At 47.0% G+C, this 16,265-nt stretch overlaps 1 protein-coding gene across 1 annotated transcript in view; it reads left to right on the top strand.

The window, feature by feature from the left end:
* Positions 1 to 15,244, top strand: part of LOC147659246 (AP-2 complex subunit alpha-2) — a 272,868-nt gene extending 257,624 nt beyond the window's left edge. The window contains exons 20-23 of the mRNA XM_086951859.1: positions 8,075 to 8,191; positions 8,312 to 8,381; positions 9,239 to 9,373; positions 15,049 to 15,244. Of these exons, the coding sequence (XP_086807985.1) occupies positions 8,075 to 8,191; positions 8,312 to 8,381; positions 9,239 to 9,373; positions 15,049 to 15,126 (400 nt within the window). The 3' untranslated portion in view covers positions 15,127 to 15,244. The remainder of the gene's footprint in view (positions 1 to 8,074; positions 8,192 to 8,311; positions 8,382 to 9,238; positions 9,374 to 15,048) is intronic.
* The last annotated feature ends 1,021 nt before the right edge of the window (positions 15,245 to 16,265 follow it).

Here is a 16,265-nt window from a genome sequence, read left to right as displayed (position 1 = left end):
GGACTCCCTTCAACAGTTCGTGGAACTGCTTCTGAGAGACAAGAGGGAGGACTTCCAGGAGATCCTCAAGGAAGGGATGCTGGTTTCAAACCAGGTGATCAGTGCAGCGGCGGACACCTCCCTGTTGGCCGCACATGGTTACTGCCATGGAATCAACCAGCGGCGTCACGCCTGGCTTCAGCTCACGTCTCTCAAGCCCGAGGCCCAGCAGCGGGTGGCCAATCTGCCCTTTTCCGGAGAGACCCTTTTCGGTAAACACACAGACGATGAGATGGCCCGCATGAAGGCGGAGGCAGAGACTCTAACGGCTGTCGGCTTGGAGAAGCCCAAAGAGAAGAAATCCTTCAGGCCTTTCCAGAGGCGCTACGGCGCACAGGGAAGAGGACGAGGGCAGTCTTCGGGACAGCAGCAGCAACAACAGCAGCAGTTCCGGAGACCCTTCCAGAAACGTCAGAAGGGTAGAGGGGGACAACAGTCCTCTACCGCGAACAAGGGCCCGGCCGGGGCTCGACCCTGAGCGGTTACTTCCCCGTCATCCGTTACCTACCGGTGGGGGGAAGCGTTCAATTTTTTCTGGCAGAGTGGAGAAAAATTACTCGGGACAAGTGGGTGCTGAATATTGTTTGCAATGGATACAGTCTTCGATTCCTCAGCCCTCCCCCAGCGATCCCTCCGCCCTCCCCCAGTATCAACTGCGCGAGCTCCAGGCGGAGGCCGATATCCTGTTAAGGAAAAGGGCGATAGAAGACGTACCTCTGTCTCAAAGAGGAAGAGGTCTGTACTCCCGGTTCTTTCTGGTTCGCAGGAAGGACAAGAACGAGTTCAGGCCCATTCTGGACTTGCGGCAGGCAAACCAGTGGATTCGCAGAGAAAAGTTTTGCATGCTGTCGTTGCATCAGATTTATCCTCAGTTGCAACAGGGGGACTGGCTTTGTGCCATAGACCTACAGGATGCATACTTCCATGTGCCCATCGCGTACAAACACAGGAAGTTTCTGTGATTTCTAGTCGGCACCAACCATTACCAATACACAGTGCTGCCTTTCGGGCTGAAATCTGCGCCCAGGACATTCACGAAGTGCATGGCAGTGGTAGCGGCACACCTCAGGAAGAACACAGTGTTTGTCTACCCGTACCTGGACGATTGGTTGATCAAGGCCTCCTCCTTCTCGGAAGCTCAAGCAGACTTCCAGAAGACGTGCGTTCTCTTGAACAAGTTGGGGTTACACATCAACATGTCCAAGTCTGTCTCGATCCCGGTCCAATGCATTCAATACTTGGGAGCCACCATCAATACGCTGTCAGCAAGCGTGTCTCCTTCGGAGGAGCGACGGCGATCGATACTTTGGAAGGCTCAGGCTCTTATGACCGCTCCATCTACAACAGTGAGGACGGTGTCTTCTCTACTGGGGTCGATGGCCTCTTGTATCTTCCTCACTCCTCATGCACGACTACACATGAGACCTCTGCAGGAGTGCTTGGAAGACCAATGGGACCAGAGGAGAGGATCTTGGGACGACAGGATACGACTGTCTCTGCATGCTCTTCAGTCTCTGAAGTGGTGGTGTTCAGCGGAGAATCTCCTCTGAGGGGGTTCCCTTCCACAAGGACATTCCTTCTCAGACTATCGTGACGGATTCTTTTCTCCAGGGCTGGGGAGCGCATTCGGGAGACTTACAGATCCAAGGCACGTGGTCTCAGACAGAGTCCACGTATCACATCAATTTCCTGGAACTCAGAGCTGTTCACTTGGCACTGAAGGCCTTTCATCCATCCTTCCGGACCAACTCTCTGCTTGTACAGACGGACAATACGACCACGATGTATTACCTCAACAAGCAGGGGGGGTCGTTGCAGCACCTGTCCTGGAAGGCGGCGTTCCTCGTGGCCATTACATCGGCCCGCAGGGTGAGTGAAATTCAGGTGTTGTGTTGTAATGAACCTTATACTGTATTTCATGCTGCTAAGGTTGTTATGCGTACTCACCCTAAATTTCTTCCCAAGGTTATTTCTGACTTTCATGTCAACCAAACTATAACTTTGCCTACATTTTTTCAGAATCTTTCATCTCCAGCGGAACGGTCTTTACATTCCCTGGATGTTAGGAGCGTGTTGAAATTTTATCTGGATAAGACCAAAGATATTCATAGGTCAGACCAATTGTTTATCAATTATGGATCGGTCAGGACGGGTCTTGCGACCTCTAAGCAATCCATCTCTAGGTGGATTGTGTCCTGCATACAACTATGTTACCAGAAAGCTAATAAGACCTTAGGAGGTAAGCCTAAGGCTCATTCCACCAGGGGCAAAGCTGCCACGACAGCCTTGCTCCGTAATGTGCCGATTGCAGAAATTTGCAAGCCCGCCACTTGGAAGTCGGTTTATACCTTTGCTAAGCATTACTGTCTGAACACTGATGCCAGGGCGGATGCTCAGGTTGGACAGGCTTCGCTGCGGAATTTGTTCGCACAATAGTGGTGTTGGTTTCTTTTCTCCACCGCCGCTTTGGTGTGGGGATGGGCTTGCCATTCTATTCACTAGATTATGACTATACACAGAGATCCCCTACTACAGAAGGAGTAGTTTCTTTTCTGTAACTCCAGTTCTGTAGTAGGGGTATCTCTGTTATAGTCATAAGCGCCCGCCCTCCTCCCCGGTGGAGAAAGATATTTATGTAAGGAATGCTACAGGTCTGGCGTGTTACGCCTTCATAAAGAACTGAAAGTAAGAGGGACCTGCAGGGGATTCTGGGATACTGTGAAGTTCTGGAAAGTTCTCTTAAAGGCACAGTATCCTATTCTGAGCCACATAATGGCAGCCTATGGGGCTGGTTGGTCCCTGTCTTCCTCTCTATCATCCAGAGGTGTTTTTTGCCTGGGCAAGGGAAATCTGGACAGGCTTTGCTGTTTTGTAGATTTTTGGTGGAATTTCTAGCTGAAGTACTGGACAGTGTAGCCTGTTATAGGCTGCATTATATGTCTTTAAATTCTCTCAAGTTTCTGTGCAGTTCTGCATTTTTGCGACACTTTATGAGATTATTTTTGATTGCTCCGGGGTCCACGCACATGGGCGGGACTATTCTCTAGATTATGACTTTAACAGAGATACTCCTACTACAGAACTGGAGTTACAGAAAAGAAACTACTCCTAATTTATCCTAGGCTTCACTGAAGGTGAATGTGTCCGTCAGCGCTCACAGCCTATATACGAGGAGTGCAAAGAAGGATTTCTGTATCCCACTAATTAAGAGATTCACGGGCCGGGCTAAAAGACTATTCCCTGCAAGGACAGCAGCACATTCCCCAAAGTGGAATCTTAACTTAGTTCTAGAAAGGTTAATGAAGACTCCTTTGAGCCTATGCAAAAAGCCACTGTTAGAACTGGGGTCACCAATTCCACCACGGTAGCTTGGCGCGAGGCAGGTAGGCACCCGAAGGCAATGTGTAAAGCAGAAGTGCAGCACTGAGAAAGGGAGGCACTCGCAATAAAAAGACACTACACCAGTTAGTTGTTTAAAACAACTCTTTTATCTAGACTTCTTCAATGCAGGTAAATAACTCATTCTATACCCTAGGCATCAAGTAAGGCATTGGACCTTTCCTAAACATCAGGCAAACATGTCTGTAAATACCTCGCTGTTAGGTAGGGGCAGCCTAGGCAGACACATTCCTCATAAGCAGATTCATTAAAGACAACATTGCATAGGTCTGGTTTCGACATAAAACCTCTCTTGTGCAAGAGGGTTCTTTAAAACAACTCAACAGGAGCATAAATGTCGCAACGTAATCATGCATAGCATGGGCATGGCTTCATTAACATTTTCTACATCAGGGTAACAAAATAGGCACAACATCCCCTGGGCTCCCCCTCCTAACTAGGGCCAGATGTCCGATTCTCACTCTAGGCCCCAGCCTTCAGCAGTTCTCCTTGGGAGGGGCTGGATGTGTTGGCTCCTCCTGGTCCCCAGGAGCCCCTGAGGACAACTCCGCTGCTTGTTGAAATGGGGCCACCCCCATGGGCATGGGCCCAGACTCCCAAAACTTACCTGGTGATCCTTGGGGATGGCACAGGTTTGCTTGCAGTCCCGGCCCTGGTGGATGTAGCACGCCCCCGGCGCCAGTCAGCCCGCTTCTCCTCCCTGTTCGGGCTCTGACTGCGCCGGGGCGAATTACTTGGCGGCGTAGCGGGAGAGGTAGGACCAAAGGGGGGCTCCCTCTGACATCGGAGCCCCTCCAAAGTCCATCGGCTCTCCCGCGGCCTTGGGCCCACTGACCTAGCGTGGCCTTGTGCAATACCGCGGTGGCCCTCCCCAGGCTTCGGGGGCTGCAATGGTGAACTCAGGCGATGGGGGAAGATCGTGACAGCCGATGCCTGGCCCGCGGCGGTGATTCACGGGCCCCCGGCGCACCCTGTAGCAGCGCCCAACGGCGGCGCAGACCAGTCCGGGGCTGCGGCGGTGATCGATGCAGTATATCGCTTCTTCTCGGCCCCAGCGCTTAGACACCGGTACCGGGTGGCGGCGGTGATGGCCAGCTAGCGCTTCTTTGGGCAAAGCGCTTGAAAGTTATCCTATGCAGGGGCACAGCAGCAGTTCCCTCAAGTCCTGGGCTGCGGTAGTGATTTGGCATGCAGCACTCAGAGGGCACAGCGCTGGGCATTTCAGCAAATTACGTCCTCTTAGCGTCAGGGGGGCTCAGATCTAAAAGTATAGCGCTAGATGGGCGCAGTTCGGATAATATAGCGCTAGATGGATATAGTCCTCGCAGTATAGCGCTTTACCTGTTGATCCCCCCAGCAGCAGCAGTCTCAGCAGGCAGTCCACTTTTTCAATACAGTGCTTGATGGCACAGCGCCTCTCTGGGGAGATGGATGGCAGATTTCAGTTGCAGGTTCTTGGGGGGGGAATAAGGGGGAGGTTGTGTTGGTGTCAGAGGCACTGCATCACACTGGAGGTGGTTTCCTCCCTCGCTGGGCTAGATCAGCAGGCTGGCAGAGTTCCTCATCTAACTTGGAAAAGCAGTGCCTAGGCCCAGTCAGTCCCAGTAGTGTAGGTTCCCCCCCTAGGCCCAACCGCCTAAACTCCTGCAGAGGTTTCCCCAGGTCCAGTGGTGCCCCAACTAACTAGTTCAGTTTCCCTCCTTTACTCTTATACCCCTAGGTCAGGTGACCCTCATCTAAAGGCGGCAAAGCGTAACCCCTCCCAGGGCTGAAAGGTTCCAGGAGCTTCCACATTATAGGCTATGGAACAAAAAGGCGGGATGGTGGTGATACTGTATCATGATGTCCCAGCCTGCTCCTGACTACTAGTGCGTATCTACAAAGGCCACTCCGCAGTAGCAGGGGCCTGTGGCAGCCATGTTGTTGGGAGAGGCCACCTGCAGCTCAGCACTGTTTGGCAGTGGTAAGGCACACAGAGACCCAGGTCCAACAAAAGACGGTGGCAAAAATAAGGCAAAAGGGACAAAAAAAACAGGGTAAGACCACCCTAGAGCTGACGGGTCTAACAGCCACACTCTCCCATCGCACTTAAGACCATTTTCCTAGTAGCTATAACATCCCTAAGAAGTGTGAGCGAGTTGCAATCACTCCTTGTGCAAGAACTCTTAATTTTTTTTACACGTGACAAGGTGATCATGAGAACACGCCTAAAATTGCTATCAATGATCCTATAACCTTTTAACATTTATTAGGCTGCAAAGTTTCGCCCAGCAGCCGTCAAACGCTCAGGACACTCAACACAAGCCCTAGGAACACTAGTAACGAAAAAACATTAGTGCTAAATGGATTGTTCAGACGATTTAGACATGCTCTTCACTGACCAATGAAAACTTCAGCAACCAAGGGCACGCTCAACAAGAAATAAAGGGGCTAGTATGGCCTTCCTATCAAATGTATCTATGCAGGAGATTAGCGGAGCAGCCATGTGGGCTTCACATACATTGACAAAACACTACTGCATAGATTTAAGCTCAAAGATGGAGTATTAGGTCAGGCAGTACTAAAAATCAGTTTGCTCCCATTCCTTCCTGTAACTCACTCAGCAAAGCTGGTGATATTACTGCATAATCTGTGTGAATCTAGAAGAGAATTCTTGCTGCAAAAGAGACCAGTTACTTACCTATGTCGATCCCACTTAACCCGTTCGATGCTGATGACAGAACCGCTCTGTCATCAGCTGCGGTTGGGCTGTGCTGATGACTGAGAGGTTCCGTCATGGCCCGGCCGCCGCATCTGAGCGGCGCTGATTTCACGCCTGCGCGGCTCGTTCTATTGAGCGGGCGGGCCATGACGGAACCGCTCCGTCACGAGCACAGCTCAACCGCGGCTGGTGACGGAGCGGTTCTGTCACCAGCATGCGGCTGCCGCGCGGCGCCCCGCCCTGTTAGCGCTGCGGCGGAATAGCTGCCGCAGCGAAAGAGTTAATAACCAGAAAGCTTTTACCAGACAAGACATTTCCAAACCTAGCTACTAGATGGCGCAGTTGTGTAGAACATGCAAATCTAGAAGAGTTTGAAGCTGCAAAACCAGGTAATGAACTGGTTTCTTTTCTGGGACCTGGAGAAAGCTTTCCACGTTTTACAGAATATTAGGAGATGTAGCTCTTCTGACATGAGACTGCTCTGTGTAGTAACTATTGTAATCGAAGTATTGGCTACTACGAGGGTGATAATCACCCTAAGGTGAGAGAGCACTCTTGTGAGGATTGCCATGAGTGACAGTAATTAATGTAAGGAGTGCGGCATAGCAGGTTTGTATCTCAAGCATGTACTGCTTAATAGGACATAAGAGGTAACCTGACCAGTAAGCAGAGTTTAAGGAATAGTTAGAGCCCATCATGAGCCTAATGTACTTAAAACTATATGTAGTTTTCAACTTTTGAGCTGCTGTGGTCTGTATGCTCTTTTGCAACTTCACCCTCTAATAGAAATCAAAACATAACCATGCTCCAAGAACTTAGGATAACACTGTTCTAAACATATTTTGAGGTTGTGCACCTTCTAGGTCGGGTAGAACTGGGCCACCTGCCACAGTGGAATCAAGTGTCCTGCTGCCGTTTTGTTTGACCTATCTCAGAACTGGTTTGCTTGAGATTTAGAAGCATGTCATCCATCCGCATTATGATATTACCCCAGAATTTGCTTCCATATATAAGCTCCCATTGTTAATGAGGGTTGGATTAAACACAAGTCATGACTACACTGACCCTTTCGATGCACCAAAGGCAATATAAAATTAGGCGTTACATGCCAAGAGTGCTACCCTTTTTGGTATTCCATGCCAAAATGACGTGTCACAGTGCAAAAGAAGTGCCTTTCATCGTGTCCTGTTTCACCTGAACATACCTCAAACTCAGTCATTTGAAAAGTTGCTTAAAGGTCCACACGCAGGTAATCATTATCAGCTTTGTGACTAAGTGCACATCACCTTACTTGCTAAAGGCTGACCAGGTGACAGAAAAACAGCCTGACATAAGACAAATTGTAAGTTGCAAAGTGATTACTTCCCAGAAATATTTTCACACAACTAAGATTGGTGATAACGTACGCATTTGAATTGATTTATTTTGGACTAATACTATGGGCTAGTCCAACTAACATAGGTATGTGATGTTTTCCTTAGTGTCCTATAGTAAAAAGCCAATATGTAAGTGCAATGAATTGATGATTATGGTAGTTTTAGTTGGGCTACGTTAGAGCTACAAATCATACATTTTTAAAATTCGTGTTCATGCTTCTCATATGTAGCTTCAATAATCTCACATCTGATTGCGTACTGTACTGTAAATACTGATCCGTTTATTAGTTTTTCCTCACTGTCCACATAATATTTGTTAATCAGTCCTCTCTTACGAGCATTATTTATGATATCACTTTCCCAGTGTGACATGGGAAACCACATTTCTGTGGAAAGTGCTGCTGTTCTAATTTTTATCAGTACTTGATTGGGGTATGCCTTCAGAGCAGCAGAATTATTCTTGGCCGGTGCCTTGCGGTTACCGTTGCTATGCACTGAGTACTCATCTTTTCAAACACTCTCCCAAACTCAGTCTTCTATCTTTTTTTTGGTCCACCAGGTATGGTGGAACATTCCAGAATGTCTCTGTGAAGCTGCCCATCACCCTGAACAAATTCTTCCAGCCCACGGAAATGGCAGGACAAGACTTCTTTCAGCGATGGAAACAGCTTAGCAGGTAACCTGGTGTAAAGTGGCAGAGCAGGGCGTGGGTCTCTGAAACCTGACCTACTGCATTCAGATTGTTTAATCATCCCATTTGAGTGCTCTCCTTTTATTGTGTTTGTTTCATTTTCAGCCCACAACAGGAAGTGCAAAACATATTTAAAGCAAAACATCCAATGGACACTGAGATCACGAAGGCTAAGGTCAGTGTGGCTTTCGCCTCTCACTTTTGTTTATCCCTCCATTATTAGTCGCAGTATTTGCAAATCTCAGGCTAAATTATGAGCGACCTATGTCTACTTAACAAGGCTTTCTTAGAGTCAAGTTAGTATGTTGAAAACCATGTTTGTAAGATATGGTATGATTAAGTTGTAGTAATGAGGGGCTCACTGGAGAGCCTTCAGTGCCTTCTTGTTAATGCCTTTTAGCGAGTGGAAGTCAAGACTGGCCATTGGAATCTAACTGGTCAGGTGAACAAATGACAGGTAACGCTTTGTGTGAACTGTAGGGATGGATCAACGAGAGGCTAGATAAGTCTCCTGTGCAAACATATTTAAGACAGTTATCTAAAATTCTAAGTCCTCCTAGGAAATCTGCAATTTCTCCTTGCACACCTCACATATAATCTACTGCAAGGCAGTTCTTTTAAGCCACTGTGTGGTAGAAGGCACCGCATTATCTTTATAGCAGTATCATGTTGTAAACTGTTAAGAAAATACAGTTGTCGTGAGATTTTCTTCCCAGTCTGATCATATTGTGAAATGAAATGTTGAAAACAAATTAATCTTTGAATGTGTGTTGTTTAGTCTAATTACAGTGTTCTTTTAAACTAGCTTCTCTTACATATTTGGTCTTCTGTTTTCTTGGCTATCTAGTGCTCTTCCCACTGTTCTAGATCAATTCTTCAATTTCAGTCTTAAGATGCTAAGGGCCATATGCATGAACACTTTTTCCCATTGACACAGAATGGGCAAAACCCTTTGATGCATCTGGCCCTAAATGTGTATGTTTTTGCAAGTAGGTGGGCGTGAAATGACCATTGTGTACTTCTTCATAACAGATCATTGGCTTTGGTTCGGCCCTTTTGGAAGAGGTAGACCCCAATCCGTCCAACTTTGTGGGAGCCGGGATCATACACACAAAAAGCAGCCAGGTCGGATGTTTGCTTCGTCTTGAGCCCAACACACAGGCACAGGTATGCAAATGAGTCAGAAACAAGGTGGCAATCTACATTTTAGTGCAGATTTCAGAATGTGGGAAAGAGTTAGTGCTGTTTTCATTTACATCCCCGCCATTTTATCTATTTCTTACTGAAAGGTTTTGGAAATGTTCTCTTGAAATAGCCTGTGTGCCCCTTTGTGAGATGCACCAGGTTGAACCTATCCCGGCTGTCATATAATTTTGCAAGGTGTGTTTATGTTGAATACGGCTATGAAGGCTTTGTTATGCGTCCTCAACAAGGCTGCCTTAGTTTCCATGGTTAAATAGCAACTGTGTTAGCAGGTATTGTGTTGTATTGTAATTGCACTTATTTAGCACTTATTACCCCTGACAAGGCGTCAAAGCGCTTTTTCGGCGAGTAGCACGCTACTCCGTAACCCATAAAGGATTAGTAGTGAATTAGTATAGTGAAATATGAAAGTAATTTGAGTGGTGGATATGTTGGTTATTTGGATTGAGAAGGATAGCAGAGGGATGGAAGAGGGGAAAAGGTTTGCTTTTAAATAGCGCTTGCTACCCGTTTTGGGGTGTTGAAGCGCTTTTTGGCGAGTAGCGCGCTACTTAGGAATCCATAAAGGATTAGTGGTGAATTTGTATAGTGAAATATGAAATTAGTTTGAGAGGTGGACATGTTAGTCTGTTGTTTGGATTGAAAACAATGATGGAGGGATAGACGAGGGAAGGATTTAGGCAATTATTTGTTTGTTTTGGAGGTCATAGCAGTATCACCATCACTCACTACAATCACACTACCCCTACTCTCACTCTCCGTCGCCAAACACCCACCATTCTCACATCTACTGATCCCTCCAGGAGCATCAAACTCACAACTAACAACCCCCCCCAAGGCCAATCTTAACAGCTTGGTCTCTAACCTCAGCCCGCCTACGACTGTTATCCCCACAGACACTCCCCTCTCCACCCCTGAGACTCTGAACCCTCCCCCACAACCTTCTCCTACCACTTACACAGACCCTGTTCCCACGACATTGTGACATTTCCAATCCAGTAGTCTCTACCCTCCCTTCTACAACTGCACCATCCCCCTCCGCTGTCACACCCCACATACACAACCCGCCTCTATCCTCTGACACGCCCCGGAACTCCAATAGCCTTTCTTTAATTTCTCCTTCTCCTCACCTAGACTCTAGTGCCACCTCTCCTCCTCTGAACTCCTCGTTTGGGACATCACTAATCCGGCACCCTGCATCCAGCCTCACCCCTCTCCTAATCCAAAGGACCTCACAGACCCTCCCCTGTCTACCCCTGATAATCGGAACCCTCCTTCAAAATCTTCCACCACCACCTACACTGTTCCTGTTCCCCCGACCCTCACTTCCCCCCTGTCAAACGTCATTTCCAATCCTGTGGTCTCTCTCCCCCCTCCGACCACTGCATTGTCCCCCCCCGCCCCCTTTCAGATGTCACATTCCCACATTCACAACCTGCCTCCACCGCCATTCTGGCTGACAATGCCAGGAACCCTGATGTCTCTCAGAATTTCTCTCCCTCCTCACTCGGACACCAGTCCCACCTCTCCTACACCGAACTCCTCGAATAAGAACATTACAATACCGACTCCCCGCATACAACCTCCCCCTCTCCTAATCCCATGGACTCGATCCAACCCCACACCCCTGCTCAACCTCCCTCCATAGACCCCAGTCATCCTCGACCCCTGCCTAAAACCTTAAACATTCTCAGCTCTATAGCACAGCAACTGAACAGAATGGAGCAGAAAATCAGCTCCCTTGCTGCTGATTTCCTTCACTTACAACAAGACCTTCTCAACAGGGCCAAGACTCTGTGCTCCCTCCCCCCGAGGTGTTGTGCTCCTACTTCACTCAATACATCTCACATAGCCCCACAGAGCACCCCTCCAGCCTCCAACCCATCATCAAGCCAGGCCCCCAGTCCCAACAGGGATAGCCAACCCTTTTCGGTACCAAAATCTATTGAACGCTACGGCCCACACCTCGCGTTGGACCAGAAGTCAGCCTGTCCACATCCCTGTTATTATCAGCACTAACAGAATCGCGAATACTGTCCACTCGCCTAGACCCTCTGCTCAATACACCTCTATCCACCTAACTCCTCCAATTATCGAGGCTCCCCGTCCTCTCTCTTGCATGCTCCTAAACTGCAGATCAGCAGTACAACACGCTACTGTCATTGCTGAAACTCTGCTCACTGAAGAAATCTACATTGCCTTCCTCACAGAATCCTGGCTCAATTCCCACTCCACCTCCATTCTTGACATTCTCACCCCTCCAGGGTACAACCTCATCAGACAAGACAGGCCGATCAAAACTGGGGGGGGGACTAGCCATCATTCATAGAGATGGAATACAGATTACCAAACTCAAACCTGCAGAATACCAATGGTTTGAAAACCTAGGCATCAAACTCAAATTCCACAACATCTACCATCCTCCTGGAGAGCGTACACTTTTCCCCGAAGAACTAACAGACCTAATAACACGTTTCTCCTTGACAGACACCAAAGACTTGTTCTTGGGTGACCTCAATATCCACTGGAACGACCCAGAAGATTCCACTGTCCTGAACCTCTCCAACCTTCTGGAAATATATAACCTCAAGCAACTCTGCAATAAACCAACTCACATCAAAGGTGCAACACTAGATGCAATCATAGCAAACAATGCTCTGATCTCCTTGAGAGAGATTACTCTCGTTGACTGGTGCGACCACCACCTCATTATGTTCAAGATCGACACACTTGCCAGCCTCCAACCTATTTGTGTTGTCAAACCTAAAATCTTAACCAGAAACATCAAAGAAATACCTTTATCCGAACTTGAAGCCAAGATTCATCCCCATCTTCAACTCCATCCCTCATCATGGACGGCTGATGACCTCAGATCTCACTTCAACTCAAGAATGACAGAAGTCTTAGACCAAGTAGCTCCTCTGAAACTCAAGCAGCTGAGGAGAACCAAATCAAAACCCTGGTTTAAAGTGGAGCTGAATGATGAATGGCGCCAACTCAGACAAACATATAGGTCCTGGAGACAAAACCCCTCATCCCTGCACCTAACACATCTTAGATCTTCTCGACGGTCATACAAAAAACACATCTTCAGTGAAAAGGAATCTTTTTTCCGCAGCCAACTAGATCTGGCGAAAAATAGACCACGAGAACTCGTCAACATTGTTAAAAGCCAAACTAACTGCCCTCCCTCTCAAGAATCGAAAGCCACCAATGAGCGATGTGAAGAAATTGCCACCTTCTTCACCAATAAAGTCTCTAGAATTGATCAATCCTTCTTACAAACTGCTAACTCCCCTTCCCCCTTAATCTGCCCCCCTTCAACCTCCCAGGACTACTCGGAAAGAGCTCTTAACAAGGACAATCAGACCTACCTCCAGCTAAAAAACAATGCGCATTGGTCCGACTTTCAGCTAATATCGGTAAACGAGGTCTTCAATATAATTTCCCACCTAAAACCTTCCTCCCACACCATGGACCCCCTCCCTTCCACAATCATAAAAGAACTCAACCACACCATTTCCCCTTTCTGGACAAAAATCATCAACGCCTCTCACCTCAGGCTGTGTCCCAGACTCCCTTCAACTAGGATAAATCACACCCATTCTCAAGAAACCTGGGTCTGACCCTAATTATCTTAACAACATCAGACCTATCTCTAACCTCCCTATTCCTTGCAAAAACATTGGAGAAATGTGTTCTCCTCCAACTCAATAAGCACATTGATGAGTTCAACCTCCTTGATGCCTTTTAATCTGGTTTCAGAAAAGGCTGTAGCACGGAAACTGCTATGCTCAACGTCGCCGACGACCTTCACAAAGCCCTAGACTAAGGTGATGCCTCCTACTCATCCTTATTGACCTATCAGCGGCATTCGACAAAGTAAACCATCCAGCCCTTTTGGAGACCCTGTCAAAACGGTCCGGCATTAATGGCATAGTACTAAAATGATTCACCTCCTTCCTTCAACAGCGCTCGCAACAAATTAAAATTAACTCCTGTCTCTCAAAGTCACACTTGGGGTCCCGCAAGGCTCGATCCTCTCCCCGTCCCTCTTCAATCTCTTCATGGAGCCCCTCACAATCATATTGAAAAAAGCCGAAGTGTACTACCACCTTTACGCGGACGACACCCAAATCTATTTCAGGATCAAGTCTCCCAGCGACATACAACTCCTCAATACCACCCTAACCGAGACCCAAACTTGGTTCTACGTTAACCACTTAAAGCTCAACCCAGACAAAATGGAACTAATCCTATTATCTCCAAAAAGTAACCATTGTCCAATCCAAGAGTGGCTCAAGAATCTGGTAGCCCTAACCTGCCCCCTTACCCTATCCGACTCCGTTACGTCTCTAGGCATCACCCTTGGCAAGAACTTATCAATGGAGGCTCACATCAAAAACTCTGCAAAAAGTGCTCTCTTCTGTCTAAAACACCTCAAGGAACTGAAACCTTTTCTACCCCACGATGACCTCAAGACAGTAGTCCAATCCCTAGTTCTCTCTAAATTCGACTACGGGAACTCCACCTTACAGGGACACCGAAAGCTCACCTAGCCCCTCTACGAGCAGTGCTGAACATTTGAACACATCACTCCAGCTCTCAACTGCCTCAATTGGCTTCCCATGGAAGGGAGATGTATCTATAAATTGGCCTGCATCACACACAAAACCCTTCACTCTCCTGACCCCAAATACTTAAATAATAAACTGAGTAGAGCAGGTCAATCCAGAACACTAAGAACCTCCAACTCACTCCTGCTTATTCCTCCGAAATTGAAAAAGAAAACCACCCAATACCGATCGTTCTCTGGCAACGCTCCCAGGATATGGAGCGCTCTCCCTGGAGTCCTCAGATGCAACCTCTCCTTCTCCTGTTTCAAAAGGGGCCTGAAACTCCATCTCCTAAACAAATACTGTCATGACCAACGTCAACTAAACTAGTCTTCTTTATAAGAGTTGTCTCATCTCTCTCTGAAGATTCATGGACAGTGGGTGATCGGACTAGGTCACTCTCGCCTTTTCTTTTGTTGCTCTCTCCTCCTCCGCTGCACTGCATATTTATTGCCCACGCTATTTTTTTTTGTTTCTGTGGTTTTGCTTTCTTACTGCCGGCCTACTATGTAATGTAAAGTCCTTCTGCTGTTTACTGTGTGTATGTAAAGCGCTTTGATACTTGGGGGTTAAGCTAGCGCTATATAAAACTTTAAAAATAAAATAGGAGGAGGCTTGAGATGAATAAAAGGGATGTGGAGGGGGAAGAGTCTGAGGGAAGGGTTTAGAAACGCTTGTTTTTGGAGAATCAGATTAGTAAAAGAGGTATGAGATGATGCAAGGAGGGGTAGAGTAGGGAAGAGCCTAGAAAGGGTTATTTTGGGGATCATTGACGTGGTATGGGGTTTGGGATTAATGAGAGAGCATGATAAAAGGCTAAAGCGCACCTTATCTGTTACACTGTTTCCCCTCACCAAAGAAATACCGTCTCCGAAACTCACATGCAAATACACAAGGTATTTATAGTTGAAGATAGGCCTTTTGCTAATTGTTTTCTATAGGAATGGGTTCTCTGGGTTCTCGCATCTAATTTGTACTAATCTCGTAATGTAATTAATGCTATTTATTTTTGTCCCTTTCTAGATGTACCGGCTCACACTACGGACAAGTAAAGAAAATGTATCCCGAAGATTATGTGACCTGCTTTCAGAACAGTTTTAATTATCTATAAATTCAAGATATCTATCATTTCTGTGTGTATCTTCCCTGCCATCCCGTTCTGTTTCTACCTTGTGTCCTGGTTGTCCAACTGCCAATAAATATAACATGTACGCCAGTCTCTGACGAGCTCAGTCCATTCAAAATATCTTTGTAATGCAATTTCTCACTGCGGCCTACGTACTGTTGGGGTCTGACTACTGTGTTCCTGGAAATGAAATGTTATCAATCCAAGATTAAATATAGAGAGCTTAGTTAGAGATGTTTGGTTAAATCCTAGATAAACAGGATTGCAGATGCAGCTGACATGAAGTTCCTTGCCTCGAGAGCAAGTAGAAGGAGGTGTTTTACACTCATTTGTGTTTTTTTTAATGCATTTCTCAGTTTTTTCAAAACACTGACCACATGGTAAGAAGATTCACTTTAAAGTTAATTCTTACAATCAATATAGGGTCACAGAATACCTTCAGAAAATGCCCAAATTGTTAAAGAGTAATTGGTTATACCTCAGCTGCTCCAGTTCAGAGTCCCTAAGGGTTGAAGATGTTGCCCAGTCAAATAATGTATCAGAGGACTAATACATTTTGATAAACATCTCCCGGAAGGAACCCTTCATTTAGTTTATAGGTCTCACCTGCAGACAGCTCTAGCTGTTTGGCAAGATATATTATTGTCACAGAACACCACACAGAAACACATACATACAATGAAAGTGGATTTGGGACAACCCCTTTTAACCACAGGCTATTCTGGTTAGGTTGCATTTAGGCACTAGCTGGATGGCAGTCTGTCAGCATTGCAGTCAGCCCTTGGCATATTGTGGATGTGAGCACCCTACTAGTAGTGCTGGCCGGTTCCTTTCTGGAGAGCTTTCCACACCGGTTCCTTCTGCTGGGCTGCTCCCCCATTCACATCCGGTGGGTCCCTTTTTTCAGGACTTGCTGCTTTTATTCCTCTTGCTGGGCTGCTCCTTCCATGTGCACCTGGACGGTTCAATTCTACTGCATCCCTCGTTCCGATCACGAGGCTGCTCCATATGTCCCAAACTGGCTTTATTCTGTAGCTCTTCCTGCTCTCTTTCCATGCCACTCTTTCCTTGCCACTCTTTCATTTCATGTGCCCAGCGCAACTCATCATTTCTC

This window comes from Lissotriton vulgaris, unplaced genomic scaffold (genome assembly GCF_964263255.1).
Source record: "Lissotriton vulgaris unplaced genomic scaffold, aLisVul1.2 SCAFFOLD_1329, whole genome shotgun sequence".
In the NCBI taxonomy this organism is placed as follows: Eukaryota; Metazoa; Chordata; class Amphibia; order Caudata; family Salamandridae; genus Lissotriton; species Lissotriton vulgaris.
The sequence above is the reverse complement of the archived record's forward strand: the minus strand, read 5'-3'. Positions and strand labels throughout refer to the sequence as shown.